The sequence below is a fragment of the Diadema setosum genome, chromosome 1 (assembly GCF_964275005.1).
Source record: "Diadema setosum chromosome 1, eeDiaSeto1, whole genome shotgun sequence".
Taxonomy (NCBI): Eukaryota; Metazoa; Echinodermata; class Echinoidea; order Diadematoida; family Diadematidae; genus Diadema; species Diadema setosum.
Window position 1 is genome coordinate 15,944,309 of NC_092685.1, and position 25,004 is coordinate 15,969,312.

A 25,004-nucleotide genomic window follows, 5' to 3' on the forward strand; every position below is an offset into this window, starting at 1 on the left:
GTCATAGTGGTAGTGGTTTGTTTGTCTGTGTGTATACAGTGTGCCTGTACGCTTACGTGTGTATGTGGAATATAGAGGCGCTTCTGCGGCAATACAAACGCCTTCAGAGTGTATGAGCACGTGTTTAAAAAATTCACACCAGCGTTGATCTAAAAATAGTATGGGTGTGTGAACCAATATCAGCGGTGAGGCAGGCTAGGCGCGAGAGAGACCGAGAGAAAATACATACGAGGGAGGTACCCTCCCCAAATGTTATTTGTCTTTGTTCATTTTTCACTGCTGTCATTTTCTTCCATCAGTCTTACAAACTAGAACGTCCATACCACTATTCTTTGTCCCAGAATAGGTTTGGCATGCTTTATGCATGAGCGAATAATTTCCACACGCCGTAAAAAAATTGTCAATCGTTAGTTGATTTTAGCACAAACGAACTGCCATTGCACACCGCTAATACATACGTAATACAAACAAACACCAACAAACACTCAAACAAATCCTCATAATGCAAATAAACCAACTCAACACTTTTTTCCTTGATATTCATTGATTTCATTCAAATCATTCATAAATCGACTCATTCTGGGTGTTACATGAAAAAAGTTAAAATGGCAATTCGAAACAGAAACAAATCCATTTGTCAATTTATACCACAAATAATCTCACTTCAACATAGATAACTCGATTATAGACCAACCCTACTAACAATTTCTTCACGAGAAAGTTTTGACATGTAGGGCCCTACCAAACCTATATTCCTTGAATACATTGGTTTGGATCATGTAACACCTTCTAACTTACAAGGGCATATATATAAAAAAAAAAAACACACACACAAATACATTACACGAATCTAGAATGAAATCAGTCATAAAAAACCCGACCATCCCCTCCCCTCCCCATCCGAAACAAATCTAGGGCCTACATCTATCCTAAATATTAAATCCTACCAACATCTGTCATACCATTTATAACTATCCTTCTTCAAATCCAATCCCCAACCCACCAACCCCTGATTAAACAAAACCTAAATCATCCCACACCCACATTCACCAACCCAAATACACACACACACACACACACGCACGAAGGTTCCGTTATTCCGAAGTTTCGTTTTTTCCGAGGCTTCATTTTAATGTCCGAAACACACAATTCCCTATACCTAGAGGTTCGTTGATCCAAAAATGAAATTCGGAATAACGAACCTTCGGAATAATGAGCCTTCGGACGAATGAGCCTTCAGAGTAACAAACTTTTGCAATAACGAATTTGTTAATGTAACCCCCTTCCCACATATACCGACGCACACCCGAACCGATACCACATTCCTTCCTGATGAAACGATTTCCCAATGTTGATAAAAAAGACATAATGGACCGTATGCAGAAAAGCAGCATCTGCCCGCACGCAAGCTCCACTCCGAATTCATAATTATACAAATCTGCCCAACAAACTCATCAAATTCAAAGCTGCTGATAAAATCAATATCAACGTTTATGCCAGCAACAGCTTACTAGTTATCCCTCCACACGCGCAGCTAAAAAACACATACGCAAAAAACTGACATAATAAACACATTCTTCCATCACACACACACACACACACACACACACACACACACACGCACAAACGGACACTAAATTATCATGTGCACGCGCACATACACACTTCCTTGAAACTTCACCATGACTTTTTACATGGCATGTTTGCATGGATGTAGCCATGTAAGTTATGTGTTAGTATTTCAATGATTATGTCCAAAACGATATTACCCAGCAAAATGTGCTTCGAGGGCGGGCGACAATCCGTGCCGCCAGCCCCCTACACGGATTGTCGCCAGGCGACAATCCGTGTAGGGGGCGACAATCCGTGCCGCTAACGCCCGTCACGGATTGTCGCCCCGAGCAGGAGGCGACAATCCGTGTAGGGGCGACAATCCGTGTCGCAACAAGAGCACTGCTTGATAATCAGAATATTGTCACCCAGATCAAGGCTGTGAGAGATACACTATTTGGTTCCTCAAAAATGCTGTAAAATCCGTAAAATCTGTTTTCACTCCTCCACTACTGTTTTCTTTTTTCCTTTATCAGTGTCCTTTACTACTATTATCAATGTACAAACAAAACTGAGAGGACAATCCCCCCCCCAAAAAAAAAAAAGAATAAATAAAAATGAAAAAAAAATAGGAAGAATAATTATATATATATATATATATATATATATATATATATATATATATATATATATATATATATATATGTATACATTGTATATTAGTTACTCCCTGCTTGTTCAAGAAATACAGGCAAATATCTACGGTCTGGTACCATATTCCATGAGGCCGGAGGCCGAATGAAATATGGCAGCAGACCGTAGATATTTCCCTATTTCGTAAGAACAAGCAGGCGGTAACGATTTTATCTTTTTAAGTGTACTGGCCTTTGCTGTATTTTTGGGCGTTGTGCTAACCTTCTCGCTGATTTCCTTTTGTGAATGATGTTGAAATTGCCGGCTGTCAGCCATGTTGACTTACGTCTCGCGAGCTGATTATGTGCGCATATGTACACGCGCAGCTAGCTAGCTGTGTAATATCATGACGTCACATCACGGAATGTGGAAAATATTCAGTGGCAGATTTTGCCCATGCGCACAATATGACCTTATTCACAGAATACAGGAAATATTCAGTGGTTGGTCTGAGTAACACAGGTAATACGGAATTTATCAATTACGTGATTGACCAGTGAAATTACAGAATTCACGATCACTAAAAGATAAATATTATTTATATATATATATATATATATATATATATATATGCAATAAAGTCACTAAAAGCATTACTGTGCACAGATGATATACCCCAGTGTATGCAATAGTGGTGAGAAATGATAGCAATATATTAGTTACTTTATAAATGGAAATAATGTTCAAAGTGTTTTTGAATGTCATTTGTCAAATCTTCTCTCTCTCTCCCTCTCTCTCTCACACAAATAATAATAACAAATAAAAACTGACATGAAATTGATTGAAAGTAGAATATATAACTCACATATATTTTCTCTCATGCAGACATTGAAAAGAATGACATTATGAACAATTTGAGAGAAAAGAATTGAAATAATAATAGTACAGTGGTACGACCAAACATCAAAAAGTGACCTGTGTTTAATATTCAATGATACTATTAAAAATGTGGCATTTTTATCAACATAGTCAGGTCTCCTTCAAGTCGTAACTCACATTGCCATGACATCTTGGGGTATAGAAACATACAGAGAACATTGATCAAAGTATAAAGGAATATACTAAGTACAGTGGACATGGTCGCCAACATTCATCCAACGAAATCAGAATTACAAAGAGTAACCAGGGACATACTAGTGTGTTACATGCAACTCAATGGGACATACATGATTCCCAAAATCTTAGGAGATTTTTATACAGTGTACTCTCTCTTCAAGACATGAAGGGGATTTTCAAGCTTTCAGGAAACATCCTGCAGAATCGGGAGATCTGTAAATTTGAAGCAAGGTTTGAATAAGACTTTTAAACTATTTCGTATATATTTCCTATAGGTATTTTACCCTCAGATTTTTCTCTCTTTTTTTTGAGGGGGGGGGGGAGGGTGGAAATGAAGGTTTGCAGTGAAGGGCTACTGCTTGAAGTAGACCACTGAGTCTTCAAACAGAGAAGCAAAGCCAAAGATAATATAACAAAATCATCTCCTCATTTCTTCATTTTCTTGAATGTCATTGATATGCTGCACTCCAGGCAATTGAGACAAAAAAAGTTAAACATTTGCTGTTGGTTTTGTTATTGTTTTTTTTTTTTTGAGGGCACATTTATCTTTTTTATCATTTGCAAGGTGAATGCAAGTTTGATAGACATTTGGGGATTTTACTGCGGACTATCAAACAAGCTTACATGCAACTGAGCTTGAAGATTATGTCTTACTACTTAATACAGTAATATTCTTTGACATAACCCATTTGGCATTGCTTTCTCCATCAAGAAATATGTATTGTACACAGTTATCTCCTTTTTCCCTTGTTTCTCTGTCTCTTTCTGTCCAATTACCTGTAAAACTTTGGCATCCACAACCTCAACTATATCATTTTGACTTGATAAAGCATACCATGCTTCACTGTACCTCTTTCTGTTGCACAAGACAATAAGAGCTCTACCCTTTTTTTTCAAACACAAGATCTGAAGATCTGAACAGACATGTAAAACAACAGAGTACATAGTTCTGACCATTTCTATTCATGCCATTGTGGTGGTAAGTAATAAAAACACATGTGACATGATTATCTATTTTTCTTAACTGCAATGTGCACCAGATTACCTCAATCACATATGACAATTACATGCAAGTCAGGTATAACAGGAGTACATCCCCAACAAGATGAAGACCTCAAAACAAAACAAAGCATGGTAACAAAACAACAACAAAAATGAACATACAAATATATCCAACACACGAATGAATGACTAGGCAGTAATGGCATGGGACTCGTGAGATCATGGAATCAGAATGAAATCTACCTGCCCTTGCACAGCCAGTATAACCACAATTCTCCTCTGGCTCACCTTTAAGCTTCCTCCTTAGATTGCTGTTATGTCTGCATGAGAAAATTCCCTTATAAGAGAAAGTACCATACACAAGGTCAGAGGAAGCAAACCAACTATGGTGTTATGGGAGCCAAATGGCTACATTTCCTTCTTCAAATAAAAAGGTAAAGAAAAAAGGAATAATTCCAGTGTATGAGACCAAAGAATAAGGAAATCTACTGATGAGACACTACCGGATACAGAGACCCATGAACAAGTCCTAAAGAATCATTCTCTGTACAAACTAACAGTAAGAAGTGCGCTCAAACACATGACTGATGCCAAAAAGAGCACATGGAAAAAAAAAAGAAGTGACTACTTTCAAGTGTATAGACAGCTCTGACTTGCCTTGTTGTGTCTTGTTATGTCTTGGCCTAAAGCTTTGTCAATTTCAAGCCTTTGCTCCATGTATGATGGTTAATCTAAACTTATCATATGCCTTGACTGTGCAAGATACACGCTGCAGCAGGTTTATTGATTGTGATACCGGTATCTCACCCCTTTTAATAGTGTTACCTGGTTTATCAAACTGGGGTGGGGGGGGGGGGGGGAATAAGGAAGCCCCCAAAGAGTGAAAATGAAATGAAGGCGTAGAAACAAATCCAAAATGGGATGAGGGTTATCAAAATATTTAAGCATACAATCATTCTCACATCACATCCATTTGGACAGACAGGAGAACTAAATATGAAAGGAATCCAAGCTTGGCATCGGGATACCAAATCTCAGCTCAAGAGGAAATACCCCTTGTAATGTCTCTTTGTAATGTCTCTTAATGTCTCTCAACATTCTTGATATGGAGGAATAGAGCAGCAATGTCTCTTGTTGATGAGTGACACGGCCATTTGAAGAACACTTGGGAAGAGATTGACTGCGTGTCCTCACAGGCTAGGCATGACACGTTCTGACTTGAAGAAATGTGATTAACATGTTCCTGTACTCAGCATCAGGGCATCAAGAAGAAGAGTAGATCACGGAAAGATAATGCTCCATCATTAAACTCAAGTTCAAGTTTCTGCCAAGACTCTGAAAGAGCTGCTTTGGTATGGCAGAGAAATATAAAGTCTGTTGATTTCAAGAATCATGGTTGGCATAGTCACAGACAGATTACTGCCCGCCACCCATCATATTGCCCAAGCCCCCCATTCCGCCACCTGGTCCTTGCTGGAACTGTCGCATCATGTTCTGGAGTCCATTCATTCCTCCTGTGCGAGAAAAAAATCAAGAGAGACATTCCCTCTTATCATCACAGTTTTCTAACACAGTTTGCCCCTAAAACATTCCCTTGATTTCTCTGCTTTTGTCTGGATGGTGTTAATAAGCACTAGAATCATTCTGAGTCCCAACGAGTGCTGTAAAACCAAAAACATTCATTGCATGAAACTTTTGCAAATTGGAGTCGATGGCCTTTTTTCGCGGCATGAAACATTCCTGAGCTGCCACTGGCATTCAATGCAATGTGTAGACAAGAACTTTTGTGTTCATTTTACTTTTGTGAATCTTCGCTCCTCACAAAATTTGCAAAAGTTTCGTGCACACATAAAACTACCGGTTTCACAGTAGTTAATCCATTGACAGCAACCACCGATATACAGAGAGATCCATGTTTTACTACACTGATTTTGCATATCATTGGTTTTAATGAAGATGCATCTTTGGGTAACCACGAGTATCAATGTCCAAAGTGTCGAGGAATGTCTGGGTCTGGACTAGATTTAAATACAGGGCATTACTTATTCTTCTTTTATCCCAGGGAGCATTCAGTACACATGAAAGTAACACCTACATACACACGAGGCAGAATCTACAATGCTGAGAATGTATCCCAACTTTATGAATCTAGTCTTCCTTCACACAGCTAATCCATGACTAGCCTACAGCTCATTTGAGGCTTTAGTTGATGTTTGATTCTTAGCAACAACTGATGCTGGTATATGATTCAACTGCAGCAATGGGATCAAAATAAAATGGAAATTGAATTAGGGCCAGGGGAACTACAAGTTCAAATACCAATATCTGCACAATAATGTTTTGCCTGCATTGAAAAACAACTCACAAAAATTCAAGGGAAGCTATCTGTGTTTTTATAAGATATGCTTCAAATATTTTTTTTGGAAAATTTGTATCATGTTCCTTCCCAAACCCCCATCATGGTTTCATAATCTTAAATGATCTCCTTCTCTTATATTTTACTGTCCTTTTGACACCATTCTGCACTAGAAATAATTTTCAAAAAGGTCACATTTACCATTACTTCCATAGACAGCATAGGACATGGACAAGACACATTTCACCAGTATGATATCAGGTAATCTAAAGTATTGCTTGTATTTTACGTACTGGCATTATTTTGCTTTACTTGTGGCAGTGGTATTTTAACATGAGTCAAATTGGCTAACTTTGGTATGAGAAAGCTCAAGTGATTTTTTTAACGTTCCATTATTCCATGCTCCTGACAAACTCCTAGAACACAATGATATCTAATACTTACCTTGTCGGTTAGCTACAAACAAACAATCACCTTCTGATATAAAACATGTATTACTAGCTGATGACATTAACATACTCTACATGTGTGTCAGATCTACGATTTCAGGAATCTCGATGAAGGGGAGCAGAGCTGGAAGTTGGATTCAATGGAAGATGTGTTACTGTTCTTTCTTTTTTTTATTATCATTATCACTGATATTCCAGCAACAGCACCTCCTCCCAATCCCACTCCTCATTTGAGGGAAGACAGCGGCATTGGTACATTGCCACGTACACCAGTCACTCACCTAGCTGTTGCAGGACTCTGGGATCCATGGCCCTGGCTATCGACTGGTTGATCTTTGCCATCTGAGCTGGGTTCACGTTCTTGGACATGTTCCCGTCTACACGGTCATGGGACAAGGAACAAAGAAACAAAAATGTGGGGATTGTTTCTACTATTATGCCTCATCACTCTCCCCTGATTAATAAGAAAAAAAAAATCTACTAGTCTGAAATGATCTATAATGATATGATTATTATGATCTACTTATTGATCTAATTGTTACCTACACTCAAAATTGCATTCTGCATTCAACTCATTACTTTCCACTGCATCTTTTTAAATTGGGGGGGGGGGGGATGAATAACATCCTTGACTGCAAAGTATTGTTGCAGTAACTTGGCAGAGGTGACTTTTTAGAGGGAGAAGATGGTAGTTGCTTAACCTGATGAAGACTAGTTCTGAGTATTCTTCGGCTGGGGTAAATGGGAAATGTGTGTTCTAGCAATATCAGTCCACCTTCAATGGGTTAATTAAAGACTGAAACATGATTCTTTTTTTTTCTTTTTTTTTAAAAAGATTTCAGTGAAGCGCCTACTGTCATTGATTTTTTTTTCTACTCCTATAGTTGTAGTGAACAAGAACCATGAACAGACTTTTGCTGCAAGGATCTATGACAGCAAGTTCGTGCTATCAAGAAACTCCTTATTGATGGTGTCATACACAATTTGGCACTCTTATTCTGATTGTCAGAGATTAGCAGGAACAATCACATCAAAATTGATCACCTAAGAATCATTTTTTTTTTTGAAGAGTCACTGACTACAACTTCAGCAGTGTCATCTTGATATATATATATATATATATATATATATATATATATATATATATATATATATATATATATATCACATCTAATGAATGGACTACATACATACTATTAGCAATTGTAAGTTATTGATACCAGTAGATCTTGCTCTACCAACATTTTGTTGTGATCTGTTTCTTTGTATGTTGTTTGTTTGCTTTTTTGCTCCTGCATTACATCTTGATAAAACAGTAAAACTCATAAGGTGATTCAAACCAGATGCTTTGCTAGGCTCCCGTTTTAAGCAGTGAAGGCACTGCACCTTCCCAGACACCTTCCCTGCCATAACTTTCTGTGACACTTATTATTTTTTTTTTCTCTTAAACATTCTTTCATTTCTCTTCTAAAGTGTACTACATCCCATAATAAAACAAAATACAATGCTGCATATGCTCCCTTTAAAATATTCCTTGTGTTCAACTCCATACAAGCCTTACAATAAGTCCTGCAATCATACACAAGATAACTGTTGGGAACTCTGCAATTATGCAAATTAATCTCTCCCTGCCTCATTGTCTCAAGAAGCCCACCTTGACAAAATGTCCCTCACTAGACAAAGTGTGGGAGTCCCATAGCAGGAAGAAAGGACAACTGTAATTAAGCCAAACCATGGCAAAAAGGTTTACTCAACTCCTTTACTACGTGTTGTCAAGGTACAAAACAGGGCACCATCTTTTAGAGCTTATCAAGATTTTGTTGTTGTTGTTGTTGCTTCTGTCTTATGACCTCAACCAACCTTTGAAGAGTCCTTTGATGCCACCCATTTTCTTGACCATCTGGGCAAACTTCTGGTACTGCTGCAGCAACTCCTGGACCTCCCTGACCGACACCCCAGAGCCCCGGGCCACTCGTTGGATCCTGCCGGGGCAGCGCATGAAGAGTTTGGCCCCCTCCCTGCTGTCCAGCTCTGAATGGTATTATACACACACATAAAGGCACATCACTTTCAGGGCATAACTGAACACACAGGTGACGATTACCTTGGTATGTGGCAGCACTGATGATGACAATAATGGTGATGATGATGGCAGATGTGTTGACAATGAATGGGATGATGATGGTGATGGTGATGGTGATGGTGATGATGGCCATAATGATGGTAGTGGTGATGATGATGATGAATGGGACGGATAGCAATATTGATAGTGATGCAGACACTGATAGAGACAGAGATAATATGCATGGTGATAATCATGATGGTGGCGATTGGGATGACAATGGTGATAATAATGATGGTGGTGTTTGGAATGATGGGGATGATGATGGCAATGATGGATAATGGCAATAACTTGAATGTTGATCATACTGATGATGACGATGGTGATTCGGATAATGACAATGGGGATAATGGTTATGATGATGATTGGAATGATGATGGTCATATGATGATGATGGCATTAACAGGAGAAATGTAAATGGTGATGATATAGGCAATAACTGGAATGTTGATCATAGAGATGATGCTGGCGATTGGGATAATGACGACAGGCATGATGATAATGGTGATGATTGATAAGGTGATGGTCACATGATAATGATAATGGCAATGATTATATAAAGATAACTGGAATGATTCAAATGGTGATGATGATGATGGCCCCCTGAAAAATCAGCCCTAACTGGCTGAAAGGGCAATCTTTCCCATGAGTGGAGAATGAATAACAAATAACAATGATGATGATTGTGATGAAAATGGTCATAATGATGATGGCCTTGATTGGGTTGATAAAAATGGTGATAATTTTGATAACTGGAATGATGATAATGATGACTGGAATGACAGTTATAATGTTAATACTGATGATGATGATAATCACAGAGATTGGGGTAATGATAATGGCAATGATGGTGAAGACTAGAATGATGATGACTACGATGACTGGCATGATGAAAGTGATAATGATCACAGTCGTGCCGGGATGATGATAATAGTGATGACGACGATGGATATAACTGGAGTGGTGATATTGGTGATGAGAATGATGGTGAAGACTAGAATGATGATGGTGATGATGATGATGAAGATGGCGATGATGATGATGATGATGATGGTGATGATGATAAGCAGATTCTCTCACTGATGGAAAAATGCTGAAGCAGCAGACCAATGAAAACTTATATGAACACATCTATGACTTCTGTTAAGGTCACAAGTAGGACTTCATGACGTACACAGTCCATGGTCACTGACTGTAAACCAGGTTTCAGTGCCTCAATGGCCACTCAGAAATAAACTTCAGTAATTCTGCTCAGAATTGGATGCATCTGAAGTTATGGCATGTCATGTCAAGGAGTATCACCTATGCCAGTGCATGGGTGAGGACAGTCCGAGTGGGCATGAAAAAAATTGAACTCAGTATCATGGTAAAATCTCCATGATCGAATCACTAATAAGAGATGCTGCATCAATCAGAAAGAGGAGCTTGGAGTTAGTAATTAGTGGCAAGAGCCTTCACGTGCCTGACATTATTGAGGGAGACATTCTAGAGAACAAAAAAGGGCATCTAATGAGCATGTCACACAGCTGTCTGAGGTAGTATCACATGTAACTCTTCGGGACTTTAACCTTTTATGACTAGCCCTATCATTTCAAGCACCAAAGCACCAAATGCACATGGTTGACAAAACCAATGAGCACAGTGTACCATATTCAGATTTTTTTTTTTTTTTTTTGTACACAATGAAAACAAATTGATAACTAGAGCACTCAGCAGGAGGACCCTATCGAGCACATGTATCCCCCGAACCCCCCCCCCCCATACCCCATTTGGATGATTTTTTTTAGGCTAAACTGTTGAATAATATGGCAAATGGAAACCATTGTTTGCACTTTGGGTGTTTTTCAGTTGTTTTCACAGAATTTACCTTGTGCCACTACAGGTTATTAGTAGGAGTCTTCAAATACACTGGGTCATGATCACTGTAATGAGGCTGGTGTAGCATAAGAAATATGACATGGCATCCTATAAACTTTTGTTACCCAGAATAACCCCCATAAACATCCAAAACAAGTTTGAATGGTATCCTACAAGAAATGTGGCTGATAGAGCACATACAAGAAATGTGACATGGCCTCCAAGTCGGAACACTGAGGGCGCGGTCACCACAAACTGTTGTGTCCTTCATGTAGAATGATCACCCATACACCTCTTTAGCAAGTCTGAGTAAAGTCCAGTGAGTAACAATCAAGTTATTGCATAAATAAGCATTTTTGCAAATTTTGTCCTGATCAGGGTGACCTTTGACCCTGTAAAAGGTGTAATATGTAAAGGTGTCAAGAAACAAGGCCAGCGTTGCACACACAAGCAGACCCTGTTAAATTTACCTTTTCATGTATAAAGACAGAACAAGCGAGGGCGCCATCACCAAAAACAATAGGCGTCTTTGTTTTACCATAATACACCTTTATGCCAAATCTGAAGATGATCGAAGAAGAACTGCAGCCAGTAGAGCGCTCATAAGAAAATCTCTGCGGCGGACGCAGACGCGGCAGCGCAATGAGGTCAAATCCATAGTATCCTCCGAACTCTGTTCGGGGGATACAATTAGGCAAAGCTAGCTGAGAATGGTGTATAATACTACATTAAAGGACAAGTTCACCCAAAAAATATGTATGTGTGAATTGAGTGAATGCAGCAATATTAGTAGAACACATTCATGAAAGTTTGAAAAAAATCAGACAATATGTTCAAAAGTTTTGAATTCTTAAAGTTTCTATGCAGTCATAGCTGGACTACTACAGTTTGAGATGTACAACAATATATCAAAAGAAAATATGATTAGAATTTTATAAAATTTCACTTTTGAAATGAGAAGTACATATTCCCTTTACTTTGTTACTGACACATGATAAGGGTAACATCAGTCCCCCTGCTTTCAGAAAGAGGTAAGTCAAGTGCTCTTTCAAATAGTCAGAAATATGAACATATGTTGAATTCTGTTCATACTTTCTTTATATTGTTGCACATACGCGACAACATAAACTGTAGAAGTCTGTAGCAGAAATGGCTGCACAGAAAGTGTAGAAAATCCATAACTTTTGAGCACATTGTCCAATTTTCCTCAAACTTTCACTGCTGTGTTCTACTAATATTACTGCATTCACTCAATCCACACATATATTTGTGTAAGCTTGTCAACTGTAAAGTACATACCAAAGAACATTTATTACCTCCGCCAAGGAGGTTATGTTTCTGTTGGGGATGGTTTGTTTGCTTGTCTGTTTGCAAAATAACTCAAAAAGATGTTAATGGCTCTTGATGAATCTTACAGGATAAGTTGATTATGTTACGTGGAACAGTTGATTACATTTTGGTAGTGATCTGGGAATTTTTGGAAGGATTTTTTTTTTCTTTGGGCAAATAGGGCCAATGAAATTGGGAGATTAAGCTGCCGGCATATTTGAGGTTTGCATACACGCACTTAAGTGCGTGCTCTGTTCAAGGCACCGCCAAGCAGGAAGCTGATGAGGTAAAATGGACGAATTTCAGCTTGCAATTGTATGGATACCAAATGAAATGAGCTGCTTGGTGGAGGTCTGTGTTCTCCAAGTGTTTTTATAGTTGTTATAGGAACTCTGGCTTTGTGGAACATTGTTGGCTTCTCAAAAACAGCAGATCAGCTGTAATGACAGTGACCAAGTTTCATCCATCTGATGGCTGGTTTTCAGTTGTGACACAAGTTGAGGTAATTGCAGGAAATATGGATGGCATTACTAACAATTAGCCTTGTACTCTGAAAGAGTTTGACAGAATGCATTCCTGGAACGAGACATCAATTCCTGTTTTGGAAAAATCCTTTGAATCAGCAAATGACTAATTAGCATATGCTCAGTACAGAATAATGGCCTCAAACCCTACGAACTTCAAGTCTTGATGAGTAGCCAGTGCTGTTGTGGTTACATTGCTAGATCTCTGACACTTGACAATGATTGTGGTTCTTTGGTTTTATTGTACATGGTCACTAAGGAAGCGCTTGAATGCATCACTAGTATGCTACCACCTAACAAATAACTGTAAGTCCCCTCCGTACAACTATGCAATGAAGATAGAGCACCCTGGGATATAACTGCTGCTGTCAGTAGATTTGAACCCATGACTTCAAGACTGAGAGACTGTGGTGTTATCCACTGAGCCACACCATAGATAGCAGATCCCCATGAAATGATGCAGAGACTCCAACCCTCCCGCTTTCGACAGGAGATCTCCCGCCGACAGCCCATTTTTGCAAAATCTCCTGTTCTCCCGCTTGAGATTTAATTTCTCCCGCTTGAAATGATTTCTTACTCAGTGTCATCGTATGTTGAAAAATAAGCCTCAGATAGCATGAGATAACATCTAGAACCCTTGCGTTAGAGCTGGACCCGGCCGGCCACAAGGAACTTCACGCTTCGCGCACATCAAGTTGGCGTCTCCCGTTTGCTAGGGGTTTTGGGCGGGAGAATCTCCAGATCAGAAGGTGCTTGGGGTTGGAGTCTCTGATGATGTGCAGATGTATAACCATGATTTCTACTCTGGTGACTGTAACAAACTTATCTACACTAATCACATGGTATTACATAATGGTAAGACAAACCTGAGAGACAGTGATGAAGTTTTGACAATTCATTGTCTAAACATTGTCTAACATCGGAGTCTGGGAGGGATATCGTTGTTCCAGAAAAACACACACATTTTTAAAAATCAAAAAGTTTTCAATGTCTGTTGGATCTGAATCAAATTTTTGTTGTTCTGTTTCTCTGAGTGCACTCAAGTTATGTACGTATCTTTTTGTTTATTGCAGTCAACTGAAAATGGGCTGGATTTCACTTTGAGGGACTACAGTCGGCTACCAAGTTTTGTGTGAACAGTAGGTACATTGCTACAGAAGATCTCTACCTTTGATCATGCAGACAGTATGCCATGACATACAGGTACACTGTAAATGATATGTCAGTCTGTAAGTATGTACAAATCAAAGTCTTTTTAAATGTGTGTATGTATGTATATCGTCGCTGGGGCGACAAGACCTCGTATCTACAAAATGTCAAAAGTTCAGGAGAGCCAAAAAACATGGCAGCCAAAGCACTGTGGTGAATGGGATAGCCTTTCCTTTGACATGCCGTGGTGGCTTCATTTTTGGAGTAAGGCAGCTGGGATTTGGACAGGACATCACTTAACCCATTATTTGACCATTAATCGAAAAAAGTCATTTTCACCAAAATTGCAGATACAAGGTCTTGTCACCCCAGCGGCGATATATGTGTGGTTATATGTTAATATGTATGCATGTACGGATATGTATGTATGTACTGCATGTATGTACAAAGTTGAATGTGTGCATGTATGTGTTTATGCATGCATTCTTGTTAGCATGTAGCAACAATATAGGCATCACCACTTCTGCTCACCTTCATCATTCATGCTGTCCATCATCGTCATCAGCTTCTTGAGCCGGGCCATAGACTCCTGCTCATTGCCCTTGGTCATGAAGTCACTGCTGAATCCTGGAATCATACCCTGTACAGAAGGGTACAATCAGAGACAAATGTCACAGCATGAAGAACTTTTCCATTGATAGCAATTGTAATGCTACGCATACGAAGGGTACAACGCAGTTACACTACAGGATGTCTCTATGCTCTTGAAAAAGACATACTATATACGCAACATATTTCGTGAGTCTAAATTTTTACGAATCGGGAATTCCTGACAATTTCGCAAGTGGTCAAATTTGCGATCATGGAGTCTTGTACTGAACTGAGAAATGTACCCGCATACGTCACATCCACATCGGGATAAGAGTCAATATTTTCGCATGTCTTTAATTTCACAAATAGCACCTGACTCACAAAATTCGCGAAAATAAAAACCTCACAAAATATTCAGCGTATACAGTATACAAATCAATGGTCTACATTGTGGACATAAAAAAAGGGGAAAAAAGTATCTAATGGTTTTTGAAATAAGGAAGTCATTGAAAGAGTCGTATGTACTAAGGCCAAAAAAAAAAAATTGTTGCATTGGCGTAACATGAGATTTTCAAATAGGGTCGGTCGGGTGGATTTTTTTTTTTTTTTTTTTTTTTTTTTGCTACCTGCATTTTACGTGTAAAACTCGTGCTCAGCTCAGTAAACAGTTACAACTGCTGCACCGAATGTGCTGTGTTCATCTATTCTACAAATCATTTATGAGGCCAATATTATTGGAATTATACCCCTTCACAGAATTTAAAGATGTTGAAATCCCTATCCTGAATGTTTCCACTTCATATTTTACTATTTTGACTTAGATAAGATAGATGCAAATTGACCCATATGTACGATCTTTTCATCGCACACGGCGATCTCTATTACAGTCCCACATATACAGATTCGTGTAAGTTCTCCACACAAGAAACCTATGGCAAAACTGTGCACAATACATCGCAGTCTGAATGCTACGTATACACTGAATAAATCTTGTTAGAGTATGTGTCCGTGTTGGAAACAGATGACGTACTGATCAAGGAAGGCTTATGCGAGGCGCTAGATCTCTCCACAGAACTCTTCTGTGGATCTCTCCCTCGTACATCCGATATCCCCAGAGCCGTTTCCACTTCCGGGTTTGTGCGATCGCGATCGCAATCAACAAGATATTTCATATCGATAGCAAAAAAAATAATAAAAAAACATGGGGTCGGCAGAATTTTTAGGGTCGGGCGGGTTACGCCAATGCAACAATTTTTTTTTTTTGGCCTAATTAAGCTGCTAAGAATTCCTCACAAAGTCTGGTAAGTTCTTCACAAATTCAGCAGAGGGAGCTTCACAGAATCTGGACCCCTGGGATCCTGTATTCACCTGGACTAAAACTGAAGGACCAAATCCTACTATTGTAAAACACGATATTTTCGCGGCATGAAATTTTCATGAATTGGAGCTGACGGCCTTATTCGCATCATGAAATTTTTGTGAGTTGCCTCTAACATTCAATGCATAAAGTGTAGACAAGAACTTTTGTGTGCATTTTAATTTCGCGAATCTTGGCTCTTGCGAAATTCACGAAATCAAAATGCACGCGAACATTCCTCGTTTTACAGTATATGCGACAACTTACCATAATTTGTCCAAATGGCCCCATCTTCATAATGTTCTGAAACTGCTCATACATGTCCCGCAAGGTGAATTCACCTGTATAATGGTAAAGACGGCAACATCAGTTAGTAATTGCACAGGTTGCTTTTATTTTAATTTAAACTCTAATTCTTGAGTACTCACAGCTGTAGTGTGTTTTTGCAGATGAGTAAGCAACATGAAATTGCTAACCTTTATGATATTTTTGCAACAAGTGTACATCTGTAGATCTCTATCAACTTACAATATTACCATCACATATTCCCAGGAAAATCACACACAAAACGCTGGCAAATTTGAGCAAAATCTTCGTATTCACAATATTGCATTTGTAACAGTAATGTCATTCAATGTAATAAAATCATTTCTAAGATGTACATTCTTCAAAGATTGGCAGGATGATCTTACCATGCTTGAGTTTGTTGATGAGTTCCTCATTTTCATCCAGGTTGAGTTCACTGACCTTGTCAATCAAACCTTCAATGTCACCCATACCTGTCAAATAAAGACGTCAAAACTATGAGACATTCATTATATGAAATATAACTGCAACCATGCAAATATAGTCAAGCAGCTACAGTCATATCATGAGAACATGACAGACATAGGGAAATCTGTCAGTCAGCTGCAATAAAACCAACTCAACGCAATAATTTCATCGATTTGAATGACAGAGGAGATTATAATTTTTCTTCAATACAAGTCACCTTTTTATGTTATTCTTATGATGAGATTGACTGATATGAAATAATTGCTGCATCTAGCTGAACCTTTCCACCGAAGAATATCCTAACCTCCTTGTCACACCAAAATACCCCTGGATTACAATCAAAATCACAGATGATGACGATAGTGATAAGATATTTTTTCTTCTCTCATTTCATCAGGATCTGCAAGGACAACAGACTTTTGTTTGTGTCATATTACAGTCTGGGAGGTAGAAAACTATGGCACAGAGCAAAAATAATCCTCCTTACCAAGAAGTTTGCTAATGAAGGGCTTCGTCTTGAATGGCTCAAAATCATCTATGTGTTCACCGGTTCCAATGAAGATCACTGGACTCTTAGTGGCTGCAACACTAGGGAGCAAATGAGTGTATGTATTCATGTAAACAGGTACCAATGCATATATCTATCTCTACATATCTTGCTATCCATCTCTCTTTATGTACACATCAGGAATTTTAAGATACAAAAAAAATCTCTAAGGAATAAAGATTACTGCAATGAAACAAAACAGCTGCCACATGCAAGCAAAGTCTACTGCTTTTTTGCAGAAGAATCAAATGTCTTCAATAAACCCCTTTCATCTGACAACCGAATAATTTTTTTAACCCATCTCAAAAGTCAGTAAATTGCCCATCACCACTTTTATTTGCGTGTGTGTCTTTGCATGTGTAGGAAGGTGTTATGTGTGTGAGAAATTCATGTTGATCCCTGCCATGTTCATATAATTCCTGCAGTATGCTACACTGCAACCAAATATCTACTGATAAGATGAAATTTGTTACTTTCTTTAGGAAGGACAGGTTGTCATTATCAGAAAACTGCCAAGTACTAAATACAGGGTAGATAAAGTATTCTTCACACTTGGGGCCTGTTGTATCGAAACATTTTTACCTCAGAAAACTCAAGTTACTTTTGACAGTCTTTTCCTGTGTTAAAAGTAAATGGCAGAATCATATTATCCTGAGTTTTCAGTTCTCACCAGAGTTTTTTCTTTGGGAAAACTTTTTATGTATATAAACAGACCACTGGTATTTCAAAATCATACTCAAATTGGAATGTTTCATTAATATCATGCAACAAACAATGCTCTACAAAAAACAACAAATAAATAGAATACTTTCATCAACACTAACAATTCTTTTAAACATGGAGGTTCAACCAGAAGCTGTTCACCAAGCATGAGCAGAATACACAATTCATTAGCTCAACTGCAATTGCTGACAACTTTTGGCAGATTTGCTATTGTTTTGTTTTTAATTCTCCTTTCTAGTATCCCCGATGAGGTCTCCTCACAGATCGTCTCAAGCTGGGTAAACCCTGGCACTTACGCGCTGAGGGCTCCTCCACCCTTGGCATGGCCGTCCAGCTTGGTGATGATGACCGACGCCACGTCCACTTTCTCCTTGAAAGCCTTGGCCTGGCTCTCACAGGCTTGACCAATGGAGGCATCCATGACGAAAATTATGTTGTCAGGATTCTGTGGTGGATCAGGGATGTACAGTTCGTTCACATATGATCAAAGGAGCCCTACAATCTTCTTTGAAAAATTTAACCATTGCAGCACGTTGGGAGCAACTCGGTACATAACAGGCTCTCTCTGAACACTCCAGAGTTAAAAGTTTTGGATTTCATTTGATGACATCATTCATAACTCAACTCACTTATTTGCTCTTTAGTCCTCGAGTACGCCTTCGTTCACATCAACATCAAGCCATAAAAGCTATAATACATGATTGATGGCAATTAAAATCCCCTGAAAACTGATAAAAGAACTGAACCTGTGAACAGAGGTACTGCAAAAATGTTATTAACTGTATCAACAGCTACAGAGAAGCAAAGAGATCAGAATGAAGACAATGGACCCCTTTAAATACAAAATTAGATAATCTGTTTGTAAAACATAAATCTCAAATGACAGCTCATTGAATGGCAATTTACCAATGCAAAAACTCCCAAATTCATTTCATAGCAGCTATTACTACTAGTAGCACTACTGAATCATTGCTAAAACAAAAGAATATGGTTACAAATCTAATCAGATGACACACCCAAAAGCAAAATCAAAGTGAGTTCAAACTTACCACAGCATTGGAGACCTGCAACATTTCCTCAAAGAGGGAATCCTCTTGTTTGTGCCTGCCACTGGTGTCAACGATGATGATGTCAAAGTTCTCCTTTTTGAACTTCTCCACACCATCCGCTGCTATAATGACTGGGTCAACCTCTGTGTAGCTGAGTGTAAAATCATGACAATAACGGCTTGTGTCATCACAACTCAGCAGAAACTGGCAATCATGCATTGACATTACACAAAGTTCAGCATCTCATTACATCACATCTTTAAAACATACAACATAGATCTTGGGATTACTATAAAACCCAAGTCAATCATGGACACTTACTCAGAGAATGGCGAGGCAGTATTACAACACTTAAGAACACTAGACTTCAGGGTGTATTTCCTTTGTGTAGTTCAACTGTTTTGGGACAATATATGTAAGTATACCGGTACTTACATGTCTATGTTCAATGAAGTTCACTAGGCTAAAGACAGACACATCCTCTTCAATCCACAAGCAACAACATGAAGTACATTCTCATCAGATAAAACTGCAATAAAAACATTTGATTTCAGAGTCCTAATTACTCCCCCCCCCCCCCTCGCCACTTTTGAAACTTCTTTCATTTGAATATAATGTAGCTCTGAAGAGGGAAGATTTTGGTAAATTATTGCTTGTGTCTTGAAGACTTTGATGTAGAGAAAGAGATCATGGTTTGCTGTATTGGCAGTGTCAGATGTGGAAGTAATAACCTACCATGCAAAATGCTTATTGTATGACATACCTTCCATAGAATGGTATCCTTGCTTTGGTTGCATTCTGTTTTAACTGATCGAAGGCACCTGTGTTAAAAAACGAAAGAAAACAATTAATAGCAATATGTAATATATATAAAGAGACATAAAGATACAGGTATAGATATAGATATAGCAGCATCCATTAATCTTCCATGCAAAAGTGAATTGCATGCAGTTGTTAGGAATACTACTGTTATGGCAGGAATCGTCAATCATCACATAACATTCTGAATAGCCACTCTTGAACAAGGAGGGTGCTTGATCATTTATTTTGGGTAAGAGTCATGTACTACGATCAAAATTATTTTACACCTTTGATCTCCAAAAGGATCCAGGCAAATCGCATCAGACAAGTCTCTCGGTAGACACTTTTGATATAATTGCAAGCAAATTCCAGGTGGTGGAAGATGAATTTTGAGCCCCTCTAAGAACTATGTTTCTACACTTAAAAAAACAAACAAACAAACAAACAAAACAAAACTTACCGGCTCGGAATGTGTCAGCACAGATAAGACAGGCTTTCCATCCTTTCTTCTGATAGTAGTAGGCAAGCTGTCATGAGAAGAAAAAATTATAGTTCCTCACATGAATCATTCCCTTCTTGAATAATCCAATCAAACTTCCTTGACAGGAATCCTGATTCATTCAAACATTTTTGGTTCTAAAATAGAAGTCTCAAGGCCTGTTTTTGTTTTTTTTTTTTTCAAAATGAAGATCAAGATGAAATATCTGCATACCCCAGATTTACAATTATACAATATACAACATGCCTATTAAAGAACATGAGTTAGTGGCAGGTCAGAAGGTAAATTTTAAGCCATGGTTTGACATTTAACCATCCTCAGTAATTCTACATTTTATCACTGACATTCTGCCTACTAAAAAACATGAGTTAGTAGCAAGTCAAAAGATAGATTTTAAGCCATGGTTTAACATCACACCATTCTCAGTAATTCTACATTACTGACATATCTGCCACTTTAAAGAGCATGAGTCAGTAGCAGGTCAAAAGGTACATTTTAAGCCATGGTTTGATATTTCATCATCCTCAGCAGTTCTACATTACTGACATATGTACCAATTTAAAGAGCATGAGTTAGGAGCAGGTCAAAAGGTAAATTTTAAGCCTTTGTTTGACATCTATTCCCAATCCTCAGTAATTCTACATTTTATCACATATAAAGGTTCACAGAGACAAATGCTGGACTTGGGGTGGGAAGGGAGAGAAGACAGGCTACATTTACACACTTTCTCTGTGAAATGCATGATTTTTTTTGTGTGTGTGTGTGGGTGTGTGTGTGTGTGACACTTACCATCTAATATGGCTTTATACAAGTTTTTCTATCCTAACCTGCTAACATTGACAAAAAATGAAGCCTTTAATAATCACAGGGTTTACCTTACCTTTGTGCAAGTTGTTGTCTTTCCACTTCCCTGCAGACCAACAAACATGACAATGTTGGGTTTGCCCTTGACTGGTGTCCACACTTTCACTCCAGGATCAACAAGCTGGAAAATCAAAGCCATGGTTTGGCAGGAAACTGGTTAAAGACCACTTTAAGAGACAAGATTTCACCAAAGTACAGAGAAGAGCATGAAAACATTCAACCCCACATTAGCATTTGTGAAATGAATTAGTAGTATACCTTGCACAGCAACAAAACAAAAACAAATACAAAACAAGACACAGCTTGTAAAGAATCTGATCACTTCTCATCACATTCTGACATTTTCCATTTTTTCACTTCAGCTGAAACAGCCATGTCACCTAAAGCAAATGTTTCCTTGATATCCAATCAAATTTTTTCCATACTACTCAAGACATGTGTCTGCTTTATGTCAAGCCACTTTAGAATGCAATTGTCCCATATACACCTCTAACTCTCCTGCTGAAATATCAGAAACAGTCAAAACACAACAGTCATTATAAAGGTGACGAGAGGCTCTGACACTATGTAAAGTGTGACAGCACTCTCTTACCTTGACAAGTTCCTTGAAGACGGCAGTCTGGATCATTTTGCGCTTGTTGAGACCAGCTGCCATTTCATCAAAGTCAATGACCGACTTGACATTTTCCTTGAGTCTCTTGACGAGACGGACATTGACGTCCGCTTCGAGCAGGGCTCTGCAGACCTCATTGAGCATAGAGTTGAGTACCTGAAGCAGGCAGAGGTCAAATTAATTCTTGTTAGATAGTATGGACACAGAATCTTCTTTTCCAAGCCCTTGAGTATAAAAGCAGTTCTAAAACAACCACTAAGAAACATGTAGACAATTATTAAAAGGAGAGGTACATAAAAGTAAAAAAAAAAAAAATAATCTCCACTGGGGGAAAACAGGAGGTAACACACACACACAAAAAAAATGTGGAACACTCATGGATATACAGGGAGATAATTGTCATACAGTACTGAAACCTAGGCAAAAAAACATTAACCTGAAAATAGCACAGTGATGTGTAGATGGCTGGATAGATAGAATGAATTGTAGCAAATTAAAAACTATTCAAAGCACTGTCTGCATTCATTTTTTTTTTCTCTTTCAAACTACGAGTAAGTTTACTGAATTAGACTAAAATCATATTCCATAGTTCCTTTACAGCATATCAACAGGCCTCTTAGAAGCCATGCAAATACTCACATCTTCATCAATTATTGTTGCGTTGCTGAGCGACTTCAGCGCCGACGTAATTTTTCTACCTAGGTCTGCTAGCACCATCTTGCTTCCTAGTTCAACCTCTGCTGAGAGGTCTACAAGTTACTGTATATGGCTCTCGAGTTGGAGTGTATCTTGCTTATTATGAAAAATTCTCAGCAGTGGATCCACTTCCCCGGCTGTTAATGTCATCTACGGTTCATTAGAATATGGAGAGGAGGTTGTCTAGGAACCTATTTCATCCTGCAAAGGGAAAGACAACACAATGAGGGAAATATTTCAAAATCATTAATGCAGCAAAGAAGACATTTCTTAGCCAAGCAGTTGATTAGCACTCTTGTTGGTCAACACATTGAAGAGAATATGCTGGATTGCTGTTTTTAGCACTTTGATGTTTAAAGACACTTGCTCTGTATGATGCACTAGACAAGCTAAACAGCATGCACCAGATAAGGGGTGTACATGGACTAAAAGACGATAGCAGCATGTTACATTCTTATGCAATTTTTTTTTTTTTTCATGGAGAGTGTGTCTGTATCCTCTCTGGATCCCAGCAACTTTTTGACTCACAGTGGCTGGACAGTGTGATGTAAACACAAGATGTCTTCTTACAAAAAATGTTGAATTTTCTAGGTTTGTCGCATAATAGGGATAAAAATTTTTTTTAATATTTCTTTTTTAAGATTATCATTGTTTATAGTAATACAGTTCAAAATTTGTATCAAGTAACACGTGTCATTATGTGCCATTCGGAACCACTCTTTGAAGAACTACCATTCACTCATACTTCTCCCATTAAAAGTCATCATCTTGCATATAAGCTATAATGAATTTCTTTCTTATGTCACCATAAAACATCACATAAATGTGAACTTTGGTGATGAGCTACTGGGGCTTCAGGATTCACAATACAGTAAGACAGACAGTGTCATTCAGTGACTACTGTATACACCGAATATTTCGCGAGGTTTTTATTTTCACAAATTTCACGAGTCGGGTGCTATTCGCAAAATTTAAGACGTGAAAATATTGACTCTAATCCCGATGTGAATGTGACGTACGCGTGCACGCACTACAGGACTCCACGATCGCCAATTTAACCACTCGCGAAATTGTCATGAGTTCCCAATTCGCGAAAATTTGGACTCGCGAAATACATGGCGTATACAGTAATTTGTTAGGTTTTGTTTTGTTTTTATACGGAGGATTAACTCTATGAGACTTACTGGCCACCAGCAGTTCTCTTCACAACATGATTTTGGACCTCATATTTCAAGGCAAGTTTCAGGCAGCAGGCCATGGCATTGCCATTGGCATTGATAGACTAGATGAATTGAGGAGTTTTCTTTTGTTTATGACAACACAAGTTTCAATGTTCAAGGCTTGAAATTATGCCTCAATCAAACTAACAAGTTAAAAACCATAGGCATAGGAGATGCTTGGCATCCTGGAGAATGGGCGTAATAGATTGCTTGTTTGAAGCAATTTTGGGGAAAAGTCGATTGATTGCATCGTTAACATCTTCTTTGTCCTTTGACTGCAATATTGCATACGAAAACATGATAATGATGATAGACAAAAATTCATAATAATTCAACTACTGAGCAACAGATAACCTTATCATATGGTAATTATAAACACGCTCGACTCTACAACAAAAACATTAAACATGGTTTCCATTGCCATTGAGCCACAGGTATTAGAGTAGACCTAACGTTAGACCTTGTTGATTTCATGTCATATGTGTGTTACTGTAGTCCCATAAATTGGTATTCATGATGGTTGCGCAATAATGCCAAGCGTAAACAGATGGCGTTGGAAATTTCGGAAAAGGTGTAGGCCTAGTCTAGAGTCTAATGTTAGATAATATCATGTACAACATATTATACTACTAAAAACGCCTAGGTCGTTTTTCCCTTACCATACGCCAATATACTACTGTACTCACTTTTGATAGTAAACTAACACTGGCTTTCGAAGAATGTTCAAGAAATTGCTGTCCGACGATAGAAAGGAAACACTGAGCAACGTGTCAGCGTCAAAAGCTGGCGCTCTTTGTGCGTGTGCATAGAGCTGTATTTACATCTGTAATAGACCTCTATGTGCGTGTGTCACTTTTTAATAGGCCTACACGGCCTTATGGTGTGCCACGGTGATTTTGTTTTTGTTTTGTCCATGTGTAGGAGGTAGGGGTCTATGAGTTTGTTTTATGAAGTGTTGATGAAAGCCTTAGGTGATTGTAATGTGAGAGAAGTGTAAAAGTGGTAGACCTATACTAGTAGAACCAGTGGCGTAACTACGGGGGGGGGGGGGGGGGGCATGGGGGGCACGTGCCCCCCCAATCCGCTGGTAAAAAAAAGGAGAACAAAAAAAGAAAAAAAAACCTACCAAAATGGTAATTCAAGGGTTAGTAAACTGATTTTGAAATCGACATGAAAGGATGA

General features: G+C 38.5%; 1 protein-coding gene across 1 annotated transcript; it reads right to left on the bottom strand.

Moving 5' to 3' along the window:
- Positions 1-3,032: 3,032 nt before the first annotated feature.
- On the bottom strand, positions 3,033-24,614 carry LOC140234354 (signal recognition particle subunit SRP54). Its single transcript, XM_072314415.1, has 15 exons — positions 24,509-24,614; positions 22,546-22,803; positions 21,886-22,062; positions 21,310-21,414; positions 20,391-20,457; positions 19,893-19,950; positions 19,130-19,280; positions 18,377-18,525; positions 17,298-17,398; positions 16,729-16,815; positions 16,304-16,377; positions 14,620-14,728; positions 8,968-9,138; positions 7,389-7,484; positions 3,033-5,816 (listed from the first exon to the last, which is right to left on the bottom strand). Exons 2-15 carry the CDS (start codon positions 22,621-22,623, stop codon positions 5,719-5,721), a joined length of 1,521 nt encoding a protein of 506 aa, XP_072170516.1. The 5' UTR covers positions 22,624-22,803; positions 24,509-24,614; the 3' UTR covers positions 3,033-5,718.
- Between the last annotated feature and the right edge of the window lie 390 nt (positions 24,615-25,004).

Coding starts and splice junctions, on each gene's coding strand:
- LOC140234354 (XM_072314415.1), bottom strand. CDS start 22,623: ATGGTGCTAGCAGACCTAGGTAGAAAAATTACGTCGGCGCTGAAGTCG. Junction 21,415..21,885: donor TCTTCAAGGAACTTGTCAAG/GTAAGAGAGTGC, acceptor TTGATTTTCCAG/CTTGTTGATCCTGGAGTGAA. Junction 18,526..19,129: donor TGCAGGTCTCCAATGCTGTG/GTAAGTTTGAAC, acceptor GATCCACCACAG/AATCCTGACAACATAATTTT.